Source organism: Phalacrocorax aristotelis, chromosome 16 (assembly GCF_949628215.1).
Source record: "Phalacrocorax aristotelis chromosome 16, bGulAri2.1, whole genome shotgun sequence".
NCBI lineage: Eukaryota > Metazoa > Chordata > Aves > Suliformes > Phalacrocoracidae > Phalacrocorax > Phalacrocorax aristotelis.
The window spans coordinates 12,647,877-12,667,296 of record NC_134291.1 but is presented as its reverse complement, the minus strand read 5'-3'; the positions used below and the strand labels follow the sequence as shown (position 1 = coordinate 12,667,296).

Genomic DNA, 19,420 nt, shown 5'->3' with positions numbered 1-19,420 from the left:
CTGGGCTTTATCCGGACAGCTTGTCGCGAGAGAAAAGGTTTTGCTGGAGTCGAGTTTGCCTCGTGGCGGGCTTGGCCCTCCTGAGCTGCCGGGGTCGATGCGGGTTGATGCAGCCAGGGGCTGTATCTCCTCCCCATCCCCACCTTGCCTGGCCAGCGGCTCTGCCCCCACGGGGATGCCTGCGGTGGGCCGGGATCCAGCCGCGCCACCTCCTGTTCACTGGTGTTGGTGGCTTTTCCGTGACATTCCATGTCTGAGAGCAAATCCCCCCAGCATGCGCCTAGCTCAGAGGCTCCCTAAAAAACCTACTGAAACCCACTAAATCTCATTTTAGGGGAACTGTAACGTCTTGTCTTTGTTTTCTACCATTCCCCGGCCCTTTCTAATCCAGATGTTTCATTTGAGCTTAGCTGGTTAATTTGGGAAGGCACTAAAGAGAGTTAAAGCCTCAGAACGAACGTTCCCCTCCACCCTTAGTGCTACCAACATTTGCTCCTTTTAGCCAGAATTCACAAGCAACACCAGTGTCCCCAAAACTGCATATTTGGGGTAATTTATTGCTGGGTGAAGGGGCTGGGGCTGGTTCTTCCTGGTGGCTGTTCCTTGAGGTCAGGCTGCCTGGGCATTGCTTCGTGTCTTGTGCCACCCCATGTAATAAAATAAGGGGGAAGATGGGCTTTTCCTTATTTTGAGTGATTTTGAGGTCTGGGAAGGAAAAGAGCACCTCCATTTTCTGGAGCCAGGTGCTAATTTACAGGCCTTGGACCAAGTGCCGACTCCAGAGCAGGATCTTTTTGACACTTAGAAATATTTCATTAAACCTCCCTTCCCGGTATTTCTCATTTCCTAACCCTCTGAACTTCTTGCCTCTGGCTCGCAGCAGGAGCTGGAGTTTTAATAAGCTGGGAAAGGCTGTTTCCATCAGGCTGCTGCCCAGCTTCCAGGGGTCGAAGTGGCTTGTGGTGCTCAGGTGGAGCAGTAGAGGGGGTCTCCCATGCCAGCCCCCTCACCGTGCAGGGGGCTTTGGAGATCAGTGCCCCCCAGTGATGCTTGGTGATGCCAGGTGCTACCCAGGGACTATAAGCTGTGTTTCGCTTCCACCTCCCCAAGCCCTTTGCATTAGGGCATTGATATCAAAGCGGCACTGCGGGTGGGATTTCACCCTGCAGCCTCATCCCACCAAAAGCATTTGTTTTTACCCTTAGAGAAGTCCAGGGATACGTGGCTGAGGGAAGAAATACAGTGTTCAGAGAGGCTTTAAGGCAATGTACTGAGTTTTCTCAGAGTCCCCGTTTATACCTCCTTATTCCCTCCCAGCTTCTGCTCTTTCGGGGCCTATTGCAGCACTGGAGCAAGCTGAAAATACAGCATCCAAAAGATGGTCCCTCTGTGGTTTTTCCAAGCAAAAAAAAAAAACTGCACTAGAGAAATGGTTGAAATGGAAGGCTGCTTTGGAGAGCAAAATGAGGAAAGCCTCCAGAAGAAGAGAACTGATGACCCTCTTGATTTTTCCAGTTAGTGAATCAGGATTAAACCTGATTGAGAAAATTCTGGGGACTTGTTTCTTGGAATAAGAGGTCATTAGCAAGCTCTGGTCTTTGCAAACTTCCCCCTGAATCCCCTGAAACCTTTAATTCAGCAGCTCCAGAGTGGAAGTTGCCTGTGGAGGTGGTGGGGAAGGCAGGGGCTCGAGGTGCCAGTGCTCAGGGTGCCGCATCCTGCAGCCGTCCAGGATCGCTGGAAGCCTGGGGTCGTCCAGGGCTTGTGTCCAAGGGATGCAGAGGGGAGGGTGCGGGTTTTGCACTGCTGTGGGTTGGGCTGAAGCATCAGGAGCGCTCCGGGACAGCGGTTTGGGAGTTCAATCTCCCCCTATAAACAAGGGAGGGGTGGGGTGTCAGCCCCATCTGCTGGTGCAGTTCACAGCTCTGCCTTCCTGCCCAGGGCAAGGAGAAGTTCCTGGCCATCCTCAACAAGTACATGGAGATCCACGGCACGGTTTATTACGAGACGCAGCGGCCGCCCGAGGTCCCAGCGTTCGTGAAGAACCACGGGCTGCTGCCACAGCATGAGTTTCAGCAGCTGCTGAGGAAGGCGAAGGTGGGCGAGAGCCAGCCGGGGCGTCCGTGGGACCCTGCTCACCGTCCCGCGTTAAGCAGCCAGCAGTGAGGACTCAGTTGCCTTGAGAAATAAAACCTAATTAAAGGAGGGGGCCGGGGGAGAGGCCGTTATCTGCGCTCTTCCCAGGCTTGCAGGCGCTATCAGCAGGGCTAATTAGCCAGGAGCCGAGCAGAGCACATAATTTCAAATCAAGATGTGCCTGATGAGCTTCTCCTTGTCCATAGAAGGAGCACAAAGTTTCCTGATTAATTCGTTTATTAGTAAGTGGGGTGGGATTTTTCTTCTCCCCGCAGCTGTGATAAATGGGATTCTCAGTGCGGGTGCGCAGGGTGCAGGCACATCCCGGTCGCCGTCAGCCGGTGTCTGGGGGAGATGCTGTTGGTGCTGCAGCCCAGATGGCTTTGGCAAACCAGTATTTCTCCATACAGGACCAGTACGACGGTTGTAGCCAGCTCAGGGGAGATTGCAGCTCCTGAACACCCCACTGCTTTGCACAAGTGGGCTGTGAGCCATGGTGCAGGGGGAGTTTTTAGGGCATTTAAGCTGTGGGGTGTTGAGCCACCAGGAGCTGCCTTTAGAGGCTTGGTGTGCAGGACCAGCAGCAGACAGGGATGCTGGCGGGTTATTCTTGCAGAGTTTCCTATGGTGTTGGCCGTGTTCGCTCACCAGCACGTGGGTTTGCTCCCTTACAGCTCTTCATTGGCTTTGGGTTCCCCTACGAGGGTCCTGCCCCACTGGAGGCGATCGCCAATGGCTGCGTTTTCCTGCAGGCGCGTTTCAACCCCCCGCACAGCTCCCTCAACCACGAGTTCTTCCGCGGGAAGCCGACGTCGAGAGAGGCGAGTCTGGCAGGAGGCGAGCGACGGGCTGCATGGAGTCACCCCCTTTACACCGGGGTTCGGGCTGGGCCTGGGAAGAGCAGTTGCAAAACTGAGATTTTATTTTTTTTTTCTTTCTTTCTTTGAGAGATTTCCTCCAAATGGAGAAGAGCAGATACCTGCAGATGGGGTCCCCTCTCCCATCCTCGCATCATCTCCATCCAGAGCCCTTAGATGCAAGGAGCCCTGTCCTGGGTTTGGGTTGCAAAGGAGAAGGTGGTGCAGGAGGCTTCTGCAGACCACATACCCCAGCTCCTTCCCCATCGGCACAGATCCATGCGCACCCCGTGCCCGCTCCCAAACCGGGGCTGGTGCTCCCCTGCTAATCCTTTTGTATACCCAGAGGGATGCTGGGCCCTCCGCGGTGTTGCAGGAGTACGAAATACCTCCCAGGCTTGCCCGTCGCTGGGAATTTAATCTAAATGAAGCAGGAACTCTTTAAAAGTTAAAGGGTTGAGAAAATTGCCTCTTTTATTATTAATAAAGTGGATAATGCAGTGCAACGCTCGCTCCTGCCGAGAAGGGCTTTGTCGGGGGGCCGCATGGCTCAGCCCTGCAGCAGCCCGGCTCAGCGGTGCCCATCGTGGCGTTGGGGGGTAGGGCTGTCCTGCACCCCCGTGTCTGTCCGATGCACCCATCCCGGGTGGGCGCTGTGGCTGTGCTTCAGCCCGGGGCTGTGAGGGCTGTGAAATGCCCCAGGGTGTTTGTATGCCGGGGTGGGGGGGAAGGAGGTGATCAATCTGTGGGCAAAAAACAGGGAAGGACAGCGAGCTGGAGAATAAAATGCACTGCTCCCTTCCTCTAGCTGGCAGGTTTTCAGGCTCCTCTGCAACACTTCGCGGTGCCCCCGTAACACCTCCTCTGCTCAGCATCCTCTCTCCTCCCTTCTCGAGAGGAGATCTGGGGCCCTGCCTGCCTTGCAGCAACGTGGGGCTGAAAAGGCAGCTCAGGGGCTGAAACAAGAGAGTTATATCCCCAAAAATTGCCTGGTGAGAGGCAGGTGGCTGTGGGGTGCCAGCGCAGGGTGCTGCCTGTGGCATCGGGGCGATGCAGCTTCCAGCACTGCTTTCTCCCAGTGCCAGACTGCCCCAGCCTTCGGGGGTGAAGGATTTTCTCTCTGCCTTCTTTCTGGAGCTGGCAAACCCTAGAGATACAGTGCCCTCCCGGAGCTTGGCTGCTTTGGTCTATTTTTGCCACTCCAGACCCACAAATGGCTCAGGTCAAGGTTAGGTTTTATGTATATTACAGAGATGAAGATATTCAGGGCTGCGGAGGTGATTTCAGTGTTGGTGGGAATGGGGCACCCCAGCCCAGTGGGAGTTTTAGAGCATCAGCCTGATGTCGGGGGGCAGCTGGGTTCAGAGGAAACCTTCTTTTTCCAGCACATCTCTGTGTGCAGTGGTTTAAAACCGAAGGTGTCTGTGCCTGAGCCTGCTGCTCCTCTCTGCTGCGGCGGCCGCGAGCGGTAGGCAGCAGCCATTCCAGCAGCGGCGGCAAACACCACCTCACGCCGCTCTGTTTTAGGTGTCCTCCCAACACCCGTATGCTGAAGACTTCATCGGGAAGCCGCATGTGTGGACTGTCGACTACAATAACTCTGAGGAGTTTGAAGCTGCTATCAAAACCATCATGAGGACCCAGGTACGGCTCAGAGGCGGCGGCTGGGCGATCTCCCCACTGCTGGGCGCGCAGGGATAGGTCAGCAGCAGTTGCTGGTGCCTGGCTGCCCCTTTGGAGCATTAATTGCTTTTCCTTCCTTGCCCTTAGAGTGTATTTGCACGTGCAGAGCAGAAATCCCCCTCCCCTGCAGCTTCAGGCGGACCCACGCTCTCGCCTTGCTTTGGTGCCGAGTGCCGTAGCTGTTTCCCCAGGGCAGCGCCGTGCCTTTGGGGGATCCCCTGGGAATCCTCGGGGCAGAGCGGGGGCAAGGGGGAGCTGAGATAAGGGGAAAGAGGTTTGGGACCAGGAGGCTGAGGTTGGTGGAGGTGCGTGGCAGTGCTGGGAACGGGTGTGAAGCAGAGATAAACCCCGAGAGCATCTCCCTGCAAGTACCTTGAGAGCTACCAAGCTCTGCGCCTGCCATTCCCCATTTCACTGTTTGTTGTTATCATTTGGATTGAGCAAATCGATAGGAACAGCCCCGGGAACCGCCTCTGTGAAGGATGGAGAGAAGGCGGGATGCAGGGCCCCTCAGGGAAGGCAACGCTCTGGCTGTGCCCATCCCGGGACGGCTCCCTCATTAATATTTACCTCCTGCCCTGTGGCAGCAGCCTTTCAAGTTGTCCGAATTATTAAAGTCAATTTTCCTGGAGGGGAGAAAAGTGCTGATCTCCATTTTGCTTGCAATTTGCTTCGCTCGGGATGAGCCTCGTGAGGACAGCGATGTGCTGTGAAACTGGGACCCTGCGGCGGGCTGTGGGGGTCCGGGGTTCGCGGTGTCGGGTGGGGTTTTGGGGGGGACGGGGTGATGCTGGTCAGAGAGGTGTCAGCTTTGCTTTCCCCCACGTTAGAGGCTGCAGAGGTGGGTGCCTGTGGCAGCCCGGGGACTTCACTGAGCTGGTGCAGCCGTGCCGTCTGCCCGGGTGCCGCACCGTATCGTGCGTGATTGCCGCAGCGCTTCACCTCGCCCTGATTTTCTCTGTGAGTCTGCAAAGACCGAACAAAACCCGACTTACGAAAACAGTTGTTGTTTTGCACATTCATTCCGGTATCTTGATTAAAATTAAATTAAAATTAATTATATCCCTGCTGCTGGGCCAGCTGTCAGCGCTTGACCTTCCACCATCTGGGCTGAAGAGACAGCCCCGAGGCGAAGGCAGTGCCATGGGCGGGCGGCCGGCAGCTGCCGGTCTCTGTTTCAGAGGAGAGAAGGAAATTTTTGGTTTTTTCCAGAAAGGAGAAAGAAAATAGTGAAGTCTGGTGCTGCTGTGCTATGAAAATAATTTTTAAATGATCAGAGAATTAAGGGGGGAAGGGGCTCTGCTGGCTCCTGAGCAGCTGTGTTGCGCTGCGGTGTCGACTGGGTGTGCACTGCCAGGTCATTTAGATGCTTAATGATAATTATGGGTTAAAAAAAAAAGAAAAGGAGAAGAAAAAGGATTTTAGGGACGGATTGGGTGGCGCGATGGGCACCGGGCAGGAGGAGCTGGTGTGGGAGCGTGCCGCCACCGTGCCGATCCCTGTTTTGCACAAAGACAAGCTCCCATCTCTGCTCTGCTCCCCATTCCCACTCTTGATGTTAACGCAGCTGTGGTGCACTCACAAGTCCTGCCTCCCTCCCTTAATTAACATGTCTTGAGTTGCTGAACAGCTGGCGGAGGGCAGGGGAACCACAGCTGGAGCGAGGGTGCCTGCGACGCCGCAGGGCGCGGGGGGCCGCAGCTGCCCCAGCCCACGGGGGGCCGCAGCCAGGCGCCCCGGGGCGCTGCTCCCTGGCTTCCAGCCCAGCGTGACACCGCGTATGGTCAGATAAACTCTGCCTCCTGCGGGGCCACGAGGCAGCTAAAGCTGTGCCCATCACTGCGGGGCCAGGGACCCCCACCCCGAGGCCCCCCCCCGCGAAGCATCCCAACCGCTGTAGTCACCCTCAACTGCTGGGAGGCTGAAGCCCTCAGTTCGCCGCAGATGAATAAAACCAGGCACTGACATCCCGCTTGCTCTGAAAACGTGCAGTCGCTCTGGAGAGGAGTTATTCCTTCCCACCAAGAAGCGGTGGGTTAATCCCAGAACTCACCTCCCTGGGCTTTATTAAAGATACTGTATAAATCCTCCCAAAGCAGAGCAGGGAGTGAGTGTGAATAACTTAGAGCAACTTCTCTTTTTTCCCCTTTTTTTCCCCCTTCTTGCCTTTTCAGAGAGAGGTCTGCTTTATTGGAGATGCTGTCAAGGCAATTAAGCCTAAAAACTGACCTACGTTACAGATTTTAAAGGCTTATTATGGGCTTTGGCTTCAGGAATCCCTTGGTATCTTATCTTTAAAATACTGTTTGTTCCAGCAGGAATTGAAAACAAGGGCGTTAGCAGGAGGAGCAGCAGAAAGCCCGTGGCCGGGCAGCTTAGTGTTGCTGTTCCCAGCCAGGTACTGGAGCTTGGAGAAACTATTTTTACTGGCTCCTGTTTTCCCCCCAAAGGCAAAACAGGGTGTTTCATTATCAGAGTATCTAACAGAGTTGTCTGTGTTCCAGAATAACCACCATCCATTTATTTTTTCAGTCAAAACATTTCATTTCAACATTACCAGAATGAAATAATATGGTTTTGCTTCCCATCTGCCTGGCTTTGTTTGGAAATACCCTGCCAGTTTATTGAAAGGAAGGCTCGTATCTGAAATAATGCATTTCCCTTTGCTTCACCAACCCAAACAGATTTGCAAACCTGAAACAGCGTTTTTTCCCCTCCTTGATGGGTGGAAACACTGGAAATTGAAAACTGACCTGAAACAGAATTTTTGTTGTTGTTGTATGGCTGGAAAATACTTATCCCACAGCTTTAGGTCTGCATCTTCCAGGCAATACTCAGTAAAAATTCTGGGGGATACGGGATGTCGTGGGAGGCTGTGAGATGGCTCCTTTGCTCCGTCTCTGGTGGCGGCTTTTCCCAGAGGTTTCATGAACCTCGTAGCAGTTCTGACAAAGTCAAGCTGACAAACAGGCTCACCCTGGTTTAGAGCGTCGTGGCTCTGCGGGATTTGCTGCGCTTCAGCAATATTTTAGCGTTGCTCTGCGGCTGCCCCAGCCTGCCCGTGGCTCTCCGGCCAGGCCGCTGCCGGCGCGGCTGTACGGCCACCTCGACTTACATCGCACGCACCCCGAGCTGCACCATCCCTGCACCTACAGCCCTGCCTGGTTCCAGCCGGGCTGGCAGCGCGTCCTCTGCTGTGTTTGGAGCCGGCTGGGCCTGCTGGCGGGGCTGGCTGCCGTATTTCTGCAAATAAAGGAGTTGAGATGCAGCTGGCATCCCTGACCAACCTAGATTTGCTTGAAAGAAACTTCTCCCGTCTGGAGAGACATCTGAATCATGGCTGGGACGTGGCTTGGGTTTGCAATATGGTGTTTTTTCCCCAAGAAAAGCCCTTGTGCTCCCCTCCCTCATCCTTTCAGAGGTGGCACCCGCTCCGGGTCACCCTGCAACTGCAGGGGAGGGCTTTTGGCAAGCCGTGCCTCTGCCATTCATCCCTCCTTGGAGCAGCTTTGAGTTTCCCTGGTGGTTTGCAACCTGGACCTATTTATAAGGAAAATTGAAATCATGGAAGCACCAAACCCCTCTACCGCAGAGATCAAATCCTGGCACAGTTGCTCAGGGCCAAGAGACAAATTACACCCCCCTGGGAAAGATGATGCCGAGAGGCTTGTCCTGGTGATGGACTGCGGCCGTTAGCCAGGGGTTAGAGGCTGGAGAAGGAGAAACGTTTGCAGGCACCACCATTTTCTTGGCCTTTTCCATTGTCAAAAATAGTCCTCACATAAGCAATATAATAGACGCAATATTCTCATGTAGCGGAGGGAGAAGGCTTCATTGTATTAAAGTCAAACATACAGGAATATAATGGAAAATTATACATTTCTGGCTATGGTTGAAAGAGTGATGTATTAAACATCACAGCGAAAATAGCTGGTTAAAGTGTTCCCAGCCTGCTGTTACGTGCTGGCAGAGAATTGCACTATTTTTCTACTTATTTGTCTGATGATGCTTGGGTTTTTTTCTTTCTTTCTTTTCCTTTTGAGCAATGGAGACTTAGTGCTCTCTTCAGCTCTGGGATTCCTGCTGAAGACTATAAAACCAGGGCTCTCGTGGCGGTATCCCTGTGGGGCACCAGTAACTCCCCATTTGGCGGATGGGGAGCGCTGGGGCTGGCTATTCACATAGCGGATTGCAGCGCTGGGCCGTGCCTTTGCTCTGGCCCCGCGTTCCCCAGCCATGCCTGGGCGAAAGGATGGCAAAGTGCATCTTCACTGGCCCCCCGCTCCCCCCTGCGGCATCCGTGCATCGCTCCGCCGGGCAGCAGGACGCAGTGGTGCCCACCTCGGAGCCCCCCACCCCCGGGTCTCCGGGGAGAGCCTGAGCTCCCGGCGCGGGGAGCAGCGTCAGCGATGTGGCTGTCAAGAGGAGGCCAAGCCTGTCAGATTTTAATTAAACAATTATCTTCCTGAAATTGGCATTTTCTATCAGTCCTGGGTGCATGAGCTGAATCCTAACGAGACCGGCAGAGGGGAGCGGGGGGAATCAAAGAGCCTTTGGGGTAACCCCTAGCGGAGAGAGGGGTGCATGGGGGTGTCGAGCTGGAGGAGCGGGGACTGCAGCAGGCTCTGGCCACAGCCTCCTCCTGCCCTTGGACCCAAGCTGGGAGCCTGCGGCCAGTGGGATTGTACCCAGAGCATCACCTCCAGGTACACGTGCAGGCGCAGGGAGGCTTTCTGCCCCTGCCCCGCTATGGATGTGCTGCATCCCACCAGGTACCACGGCGGTGTTTTGGGGGAAAAAGGCTGTTTTACAGAATTACTTCTACACCACGCCTGGCATAACGGGGAAAAGCCCCCCAGCATCGCGGATGTGAAAGCAGTGGTGAGACCGAGCATTGGTGGTGCTGAGCAAGGGGAGGTTTGTCTCCCCCGAATGGGTGCCGGGCAGCACCCAGCGCCCAGCCTGGCACGGGCTTTGTGCCACTGAGACGGGCAGTTTTGGCCTGTGGAGGACCCTGCCCCTGTTAACTGAGCGCCCGTCAGCGATTCAGAGGCAGGATCAGCGCCTGTCATCGTGTCAGCCCTGATTAGCGTGCACATCTGTAATTAGACAGAGCAGCTGTGATTTCCAGCCCTGCCGAGAGCTCAGGTGGGATATTTATGGCAGGGAGATGCTTAGAGGGATCTTCTCGGCAGACTGAGCCTTTGAGTTTGGGTTTGACAGGTACTTCAGAAAGAGAGAGCTGTTTTGGAGGTGCAGAGCTCAGAAAATAGAAGAAACTGTTTTCTGGATGAATTATCTTTGAGGTGGTTTTGTATGCAGCTCTGCAGAGATGCACAGGGAAAGGGGGGTCCCAGGACCGGCCCCTTCTGTGCACCGATGTCCTGTGGCTTATGTAACATCTCTCTGGAAAATAAGGGAGTGTGGGAAAAATCTGTCTTCCCAGGGCAAAAAGTTCCTTAAAAAGTAATTTGTTCTGGAGGGAAGGAGTGCATCAGTGATGCAGGCCTCGAGGCAATGGAGGGAAAGTCACCGCTGCCCCTGGGGCAGTGGCTGCACAAGGGCGGCGAGCCTGGCTCCCTGCTCGCCCAGGACCCTGGGCTGCCGCCCTGCCGGGGACGTGCTCGGCTGGGGGATTGCTGCTGGGCAGAGGAGGGGCCAGGACCCAAGGGGTGACTCTTGGGACAGGGAGATGCGACACTGGGAAGCAAGTGCAGGCAAAAGTCTCCCGAAGACTGGCAGTGTTTCATAACCCACGCTAAAAATATACCCGTGGTTTAAGTGCTGCCGGCTCTGTATAAATAGGAGGTATCAGCGTGGGGGTGCAGCGGCAGCGCTGCCATCAGCGTGGGCATCAATGTTTGCTCTGTCCCGGTGTGCAGCCGGCTGTTGCCTCCCTGCCCCGTCCCAGCCTGTGCCGGTGGCAGTGGGGGCACCGAGCCTCGGAGAAGCACCGGCTTCCACCCCATCACAGCCGTCCGTGCTGGGCAGCAAACCCTTAGAGATGTGGCAGTGGGAGAAGAGATTTTTTTTCCCCCCATATTGTGCATAGACGGTCCCAGCCCTGGGCTTTTCACCAGCCAGGAGGTTTGGTGGGTCATGGCACCAGGGCAGTGAAGCCTGGACCTTCCTCTCTGAGCAGGCAGAGCCGTGCCCGGGTCGGAGCACGCGGGAGCAGAGGAACAGGGGATGCCAGACCAGACCCAGGGCACCACTGGGATGCTCTTGCTCTGGATTTGCTCGGCATCTTCACCAGTCCTAACTCCCCTTCTGTATTTTAAAATTATGCTCCACCCGTGCCTGCAGCTGTGGAGTGTTTCTTGGGCTGAAACAGTTCATACTTTAATCGGAGGTGACTTATTGCATAAAAGCTGATTCTGTTTTATAACTTACCAAAGATGAAGAAAATTGAGACTAAAATGGAACAGGGTGACTTCATTTTCACCAATACATGGGTTGAACCCGAATTAATCCTTCATCCTCTTTCTCTCAAGTGCTTTATGGCTTATGAAGTCTTTCCAGTCCTGATTTTCTGCCCTGCTTGCTTTGGTGGGCAGACACAAGCCGTGGGCTTCCGCAGGTGGGGAGAGCCATGCCCAGGGCACCGCTGTCCCCTGGCCCCGGGGGGAGGGCAAGGCTGTCCCCGCTTGATGCCTGCGCTCTGCTCTTCCCCCTTCACAGGTGGACCCTTACCTGCCTTACGAGTACACCTGCGAGGGGATGCTGGAGCGGATCCACGCCTACATTCAGCACCAGGTTGGGGAGCACCCCTGTTCTCCTGGGCACCACCCCTGTTCTCCGTGTGTCGGTCCCTGTTCCCCCGGGCAAGAGAAAGCGCTGACCCAGCGCAGGTCCCCGGAGAGGGACCCCGAGTCCTACCCCCGTGCAGCCAGTGCCCTGATCGCAGGGAGCACCAGGAGATGGGGGTCTGGGGGAGATTCGTCATGAACCAAAGATGCTGGGGGGCTGGTGGAGGGTGGCAGGGGGTGCCGGGCTCAGTCAAGGCCTTTCTGCTGCAGAGAATAAGACAGCACTGGATAAAGAAGAGGTGGCTGGTGCCTTCGTCTCCCACAGCAGGAGATGCCATCCATGCGTGCAGGTGACCTCAACCTGAGGAGCCAACTCAGCAGCCCAAGTGCCCTCCTGTCCCACCAGCAGCCTTCCTTCCCCACCCCCAGCATTTTGCCCTGTCCTTCCAGGCACTGACCTGTTGTCTTCTCTCTCACTAGGATTTCTGCACCACATCATCTTCTCCTCTGCCTCCCAAGGCCAAGAGTCCTGCTATGCAAAGCCCTCCGAGCCCGCTGGCCCTGTCCCCCAATGCCACCCACCTGGTGTGGTCCCCCAGCGCCAGCCGGGACCCCCGCGCCTGGCCACCGGTGGACTCGCTGCAGGTGTGGGTGTCAGAGACCCGGCACGCCTGCACCGAGACGTGCCGGCGGCGCGGGCTGGTCTGCGAGCCCACCTTCTTCAGGTTCCTCAACAAGAAGGAGGTGTTTCTCCAGTGAGTTGTGCTCCTCTCGGCGAGGTGGCAGTGGGGGCCGTCAGCCGGATGATGGTCCCCCTGCTCCCCCCATCCCCAGCACCTATTTTCCTTGTGTCCTCCCTCCTGAAACCCCATCGAGGTACCTTCATGCCCAAGGCGATGCAGGCAGGGCGCTGCCTGCAAAGCAGCCCGTGGCTTGCACGTGTTGGCCGCGGCCAGCTTCATGCTTCAGAAGGCAACAATAGCCTTTCCAAGCACGTTTCCGCCTCTCTACCAGCCTCTTTGCCACCCCATTCCTCTCCACCTCCTCCATGCTCTCTCCCTTTCCCTCTTTTTAAATCTCTATAAAACTGCATTTTGAATACATGTCAGTGAAGTTTTAATAGAGTATAAATCTGCCACTGGGCTCCGTGGTGCTCTGTGGGCAATTAAAATGCGAGCATTACCACTGCTGTCACACTGGTCAAGCAGGTGCTGTGAGTCCCACTGACATTTTTATATGATAAATTAGAACTGGGGCTTGGATTTCACTCTCTCCCCTCCATGCCCTGCTCCAGACCTTAAAATGACCTGCCTCAGGGACTCACCGGTGGAGGGGGATTGGTGGGAGGGCAATGCTGGCAATGCCTTTCGTCTGCAGACGCAGGCATGAGTGGGAGGAGGGAGATGCTGAGATCCACACCGGGCATTTCTGCTGCTCCTCGGGGCGTTTGCTGATGCCCACCCCTGTTCTGCTGGCCGATCCCGGCTAGCAGAGGACACGTGGGCATCCATTGGACTCGTGTGCCCTTGCGGGGACATCAGTTGCTGTGGGAGGTGCCCACGGGGAGCGGACAGACCTCTTGGTCAGCAGGGGGATATAAAAGGTTTGGGTGGAACTTTGTGCATGATTGCTGGAGCCATCCATGGCGCACGCCGTGGGGTGGGCTCTGGGCTGCAGGGTTCAGCTGCAGGGGTCACCCCTTCCTGCGTGGGGCGTTGGGCTGGTGACAAGCATCCATGTCTAGCCAAAGGGTGCCAAACCTAGCTGCTGCAACCAACAAAGATCTGGCTCAACACTTAGCAAAGGAACATCCCTGGGAAGGTCAGGAGAGCACGAAAACCCCTTCAGTGAAACCCCAGGCAGCCCCCCCACCGGAACTGACCCACCCTTGCTTTTGTTCCCAGGCTCAGCATCCCCTGCGACAGCACCGAGTACGAGATGAACCATCTCTACCCGGCGGTGGCCGAGAACGTCCACGAGTGCTACCTCCAGAAGGAGCCGCTGCTCTTCAGCTGCGCGGGCTACAACACCAAGTACCGGCGCCTCTGCCCCTGTCGCGACTACCGCAAAGGACAAGTGGCTCTGTGCAGGGACTGCTTGTGACTCCGTGTGTCCCCTCCCCGTGTTTGCGACACGCAACCTGCAAAGAGTGGCTTTTTCTCAAAGCTTCTGCAATAGCCAAGGGAGGTGGGACAGGTCCCTCCCGGCACGTGAGCCGGGAGTGTCAGACTCTGGGGGTTGTTTCGTCCACCAGTCAACCGTGAATGACCATGTCCTGACCATTTTCTTCTTGAGGAGCATCGTCCAACCGCATCCGAACCCACCTGGACCTGGTGGCGCTGGGATGGGGTGGTGGGGAGAGGGGGGCCGGGGACGCCCTTCCCCTCCTCTGGTAATGGGACGAGCCACCAGCAGACTGCATTTTCAGGGTTTCCATCCCCTTCAAGCATCCTAAGTTGTTTTATTTATTGATTTTTTTTTTAACCCTTCCCTCTGACAAGTGGTAAATTAAAGGGGAAGCAACACCCACCCCTTCTCTGGGAGTTACTGGGCAGAGCTGTGCTGGGGGCGTGGGGGGCTGCCGGTGCCTGCTTTGGCTGCGGAGCTGAGGGAGGGCAAAGCCCAAGGGCAGCGGCTGGGTTGGATGGACACTGTGGAGTCTGTGCCCACGGTGCCCCCAGGAAGAGCTGGGGGGGCTGAATGGCCCCCAGGCTGTCCCTGGGAAGCAGGGGGCAGGCTGGGGCTGGGGAGGGCTCCCGGGAAGGATGGTGGTCCCCGGGCAGTGCTGCCAGCAGGGCACAGTGCCCGAGGCGTGGCCCCCCGGAGCCCCTGGGCTGCTCTCCCTCTCCACCCCGCTGGGCTGTGCACGGAGCTGGTCCCTCCAGGGACCCCGCTCAGGGTTCGACTGAGCGAGCAGGGGGGACGTGCTGCAGCGGCCGAAGGGAATCGCCCACGGGCACGGAGCAAGGCCAGGGGAGAGGGGGCACCTCAGCAGCCGCAAAAGCAACGTCATGTCTCTGCGTGCCCCAGATGTTGCAGCCATGGGGAGAGGTGAGCTCCAAGCAACCATCTTCCTTGCGTGGTCTTCGCGTCTTTAACTTTTCTTCATGCCATTCGTCTCGCGTTAGGGGATTTTTCGCTGCTGCTGTTCCCCTCCCGCACGTCCCCTTGCTGGGCCAGCGCTGGCTGGGCTGACCTGGTTTGCTTTTGCAGGGCTGCTCACCGGAGCAAGTGTGTGTGTTGCTGTGAGGTTGGTGCGCAGCTCTCCTGTTGCTGAGCGCTCCATGGTGAGACTCCTGCATCCCCTAAAACACACATCTGGGAAGTTACGGGCTGGACGCTCTCTCCGAGCCCTTTCCTGCACGGGAGAGCTCCCGGCCCAGCCGGTGAGGGGTGGCAGTCTGCCCTGGCGGTGCCACTGCAGGGTCCCAGGCCCTGGCAGGCTTGTCCCCCCCCAGGCTCGAGGTGACTGATGGAGGGCAGTGGCATGGCACGAGGGCGCCCCTGTGACCCAGCCACTCGCTGGAGCTGTGCCACGCAGCCCCGGCACCTCCAGCCTGCCCTCCCTGCAGCTTGGTGGCCTGTACCCAGGTTTTGGGAGAAAAATCCCATTCCTTCAAGCTGCGCAACAGCGTCGGGCAGACCCCAGCTCCCCGCCCAGCTCCCCTCGCCATGTCCCCGCTCTGGCCCCGGGAAGGGGGACACTGCACGGTGCTTGTGTCCTCCAGGCATCCCTTCAGCCGAGCGCGCGAGCCCACCGCGGTGAGACTGGCCGCGCCCTGTGCTGGACGAGGCGGGAGCCGGAGGCGCTGCCGTTATCCTGGAGCAATTTGTCATCTTTAGCACAAAATTGCGCCGGCAGCTTCCATCCTGCCTGCAACACCAGACAAGGGGAAGGATTGATTAAGTAATTTTTGTGTCTTGCAGCCAGCATGTGTATAAATAAAAGCAGCACAAACCTCTCTTTGCAGAGCTGAACAACAATACCTTGTGCCTTTCTATGGCACCTTTCATCTCAGTCTCAAAGCATCGCCTGGCAAAGGCTCCTGCGCTGCTCATCCCGGCTGCTGCAAGCACTGGGTGGGCAGGAGCCGGTCCAGGAGAGGCACTGGGGATTTGCAAGCAGGAACCGCCAGTGATTCACTTCCCAGGGTTGTAAGGACCAAATAAAACCTGGTTTTATAGGGGATCTAAGCGAGCTTTAGAGACCAGGAGGCTCAGCGTTCCTCTCGAGGCAGTGCTCGTTGCATCTCGGCTCCCCAGGCAGCTTTCTCCACCGGTTCTGCTCAGCTGCTTTTAAAATAGCCTTCACCTTTCGGCAGCCCAGCGCCTGCCTCCCGCCGCAGAGAGCCCCAATTATCCCCTGGCAGGAGCATTTTTCTCCAAGCTGAAATAAAAGGTGGCTGGCTCACCTTCGCTGCTGTCATGGGAAATAATGATCTGTCTGGAACCTTGTTGGATATCAAGCCAGCCCGTAAATCTGGGTGATGGGGCTGCGTAATGCTCTGGTATTGCTTGTCGTGTCTCTGCCCCATCAGCTGGCACCGTGTCCTGCTCTCGGTGCTGCCTGGGGATGAGCCTCTCCTGTGGGCTGGCGGCTGCGGGATGTAACGGGGACCGGAGTGCGGGTGCTCGGGGCAGCCCCTCCTGCCTCGGCCCGCGGGGACCCCCAGCTGTGGGAGCAGGGGGATGCCTCGCTCTGTAAAACTGCACGTAGGGGCAAGGTGGGGGTCTTGGCTGGTTCAGTAATGCCAGCGCTGGGTACTGACAGAGGCTTGGGCTGCAGAATCGGAACCGAACTCTCTGTTACGTGGGGGTGCATGTGCCAGGCTGTGGGGCATATTGACTCCTGTGTGCTCCTGGTCCCGGGCACCCCGACACGGACGTGGCAGCAAGGGACAGAGCTGCTGGGTCAGCAGCAGCTCCCAGAGTTGTTGGCGTAAAAGAAAAGGGACTTTGTCACGTGGAAATGTTTTTTCTCTGCCTGTTTCTGGCCCCGGCTGCGCCTGAGCGATCGCTGGAACATCCCGCTGCCTTCCCGAGCTCTTGCCCAAGCAGGTCTCCAGCACTTGCCCCGGTCTCCCCAGCCAGGACACGTTTCCATCTGGAAGGGAGATCTGAGGATGATACAGACGTTAAGTTCACATTTTACTAAGCAGGAGCATGGAAGAGATTTAAAGGGAAGCAGAAGCGCTGCCATATGAGAGAGATTCTAATTACCGCGGCTAATTACCAAGAATAAATCTGTTGGCAGGGGGAAGAGAAGGGGAAACAGTGTCAAAACTATGAATAAAATCAAACAATTAAAAACCAAATGAGGAGCTGTTGGCTTCATGGACAGGCCAGCTTATTTAACAGCCACATGCATGGGGAGCCCCTGGGATCTGCTCAGGGGGGACATGGAGACCTGATGGCATCTCTGGTGGTGTCGCAGTGGGCAGAGCCTCCTGGAAGGTTTGGGGTTTTTTTTAACTTGTTTTTCTCTTCTGGCAGCTGTGAAACCAGGACAGGCATGTCGAAAGAATGATACTGTTCTGGAAATCCATTTTCCGTACCTAGAAATGGAGCCAGGGGTGATATTTGTCCCTGAGTCTCGCTCTTCTTAGGAGTTCCACCCAGAACTTTCTTTCCAAAGTTTTTTTTTTCCCTCTGGCTTTACTGTTGATGGCATCAAAACCTTCCCTTGCCAGTGCAGTTGGGGCAGTGGGGGGGTCTGGCGAGAGGGCGGGTGGTCTCTGCCCAGGCATCCCCTCGCAGCATCCTGCTGCTGGCTGGGCGCCTTTCCCCGCACCAGCATCTTCCCCTGCAGAGGCTCAGCCGACGCTGGCTCCCAGGGCAGCGACCTGGGCTGTAAATCACAACCGGAGGGAGGTAATGGTGCTGCTCCGCTCTTATCTGGGGCTTTATCAGGAAATCATTAAGCGGCTTTTCCCTCCCGATCCCCTGCTTATCAGCAGCTGGGTAAAATGGCAAATTGCATCCATGATGTGGACAGTCCAGGCAAGAGAAACCCATTTCCCCTAACAGGTTTATCGCTAGATCAAGGAGCTGCTGAAGATATAAGCATCGGTGGTTATTTCCCCAGGTGATGGATCTAGCTGCCACACAGCCTCCGGTAACCAAAGCACACCGCCTGACAGGGATGTCTAATGGACCTGTGGTCAGGACTACAGGCTCATATGTTTCAAGGTCTTGCTTTAATTGAGTCCTGTCTCCCTGGTGTCATGCATTTTTTTTCTTTTTTTTTTGTTTTTTTAAATTATTATTATTTTTTCCCCTTTTAGAAAGACTTCCCAAAATAAACTAATGCATTTAATCGCCTGTCCCCTCCCCGCATCTCTCTGTCCCTTTGGCAAAAGCCAGAGCCATAAAAAAAGTTAACAAATTGAAAAGCTGTCCTGAGACTTATTGAGTAAAAACAGCAGTGAAATCTTTTGCCTTTTTTCTTTTTAATTCTTTCTTCTTTTTTTTTCCAGTAGAAAGGACTTGGAGAAGGGGTGAAACCCCCTTTCAAAGCTGTGGGCCTGAGTGTTCCCTTTCTTATCAGCTGAAGCAGGGATGCCCAGTGACACGCATTGTGGCTCGTTAGCGGAAAGCCATTAAAACACTGGATCGATACTTTCTCAGGAGAGGCAGGGCCCATTCAATATTATTCCCCAGACAGGCACAGAAATACCAACGCCCCATCCACAAAGCAGAGCAAAACCGCTGAGGATGCAGCTTCTCGGCACAGCAGCCATGGGGGGCAGGACGTGCCCCCGCCCGGGCAGCGCCGGAGCAGAGCCGGGATCCAGCCCTTGGCATTTGGTCGTCTGGGAAGGGGGAGAAGTTAAAAGCTGGGAGGACGGGGAGAGGGGGGAGTGTTTGGGGAGTGTTAGGTGCCTCTGCGGGGCTGGACCCCCCAGCCAGGGCCCCTGGGTGCAGGTGCCACCGCTGCCTGCAAAGGGCCTCAGGAGGGCAAAAATGCATGAATAACGTGGCCGCCCATTCCCAACCCCTGGCTGCTGGCTTTGGAAAGCCGGGAGCAAAGGGGCTGACCGGGGGTGTGCTCCCTCTCTTCACCGTCTCCCACAGGGCTCCCACTGCCTCCCACCCTCCGCAACCCAGCTCCCAGTAAAGACCAGTTGGAAACAGGAGGGAGATTTGCTGTTAGGTTTAGAGCAAGCTAGCAGACGTATCAGCTTTTCTATAAATATAAGCCAGAAAACAGGAAATAACGATCTGCCCTAATTTAGTTCCTTTCATCTAAGGATTCAAAGCATCTGACAGCATCTCTAAGAAATAAGGAAAGGCTTTGCAACCTGCATGGAAATGCAGCTGTTTCGGGGGTGTGGGTGCAACTTTTTGCTGAACGTTGCAGTGCAACCCCTCGCTCGCCAGCCCCAATTCCTTCCCAAATTACCCCACTTTCATGTCACTGAGACCTGGACCCCTCACTCCTGCTTAGCAGCTCAGCCCGGGAACGGGTGATGTAGCATGACGCGATGCACAGCTGGCTCAGTGCCGTCGAGCATGGATGGTTGTTTATTTATTCAATTAATTGAATTAATTAATTTTCAGGAGAGTGTTGAGAAAAACAATAGGAAGCGCCAGCAGCTCTGCCAGCTGCCTCGCTGCGGTGGGAGCGGGCCGAGATCCGCACGCGCGGCTCAGGGCAGCCAGGCGAGCCCGGCCGTGCAGCGCGGGGGCAGATGGGAATCACACAACGGTTTGGGTCAGGAGGGACCTTCAAAGCCCACCCAGCCCAACCCCCCGCAGTGAGCAGGGACATCCCCAGCTCGACCAGGTGGCTCAGAGCCCCGTCCAGCCTGACCTTGAGTGTTCCCAGGGACGGGGCATCTCCCACCTTGCTGGGCAACCCGGGCCAGGGTTTCACCACCCTCAGAGTGAAAATTTCTCCTTATAGCCAGTCTGAATCTCCCCTCTTTCAATATAAAACCATCACCCCTTGTCCTATTGCAACAGGCCCTACTAAAGTGTCTGTCCCCATCTTTC

General features: G+C 56.0%; 1 protein-coding gene across 1 annotated transcript in view; it reads left to right on the top strand.

Moving 5' to 3' along the window:
* MGAT5B (alpha-1,6-mannosylglycoprotein 6-beta-N-acetylglucosaminyltransferase B) overlaps positions 1-13,954 on the top strand; it is a 72,507-nt gene extending 58,553 nt beyond the window's left edge. Inside the window, exons 12-17 of the mRNA XM_075111072.1 lie at positions 1,942-2,097; positions 2,811-2,957; positions 4,521-4,637; positions 11,358-11,432; positions 11,906-12,180; positions 13,330-13,954. Of these exons, the coding sequence (XP_074967173.1) occupies positions 1,942-2,097; positions 2,811-2,957; positions 4,521-4,637; positions 11,358-11,432; positions 11,906-12,180; positions 13,330-13,528 (969 nt within the window). The 3' untranslated portion in view covers positions 13,529-13,954. The remainder of the gene's footprint in view (positions 1-1,941; positions 2,098-2,810; positions 2,958-4,520; positions 4,638-11,357; positions 11,433-11,905; positions 12,181-13,329) is intronic.
* The last annotated feature ends 5,466 nt before the right edge of the window (positions 13,955-19,420 follow it).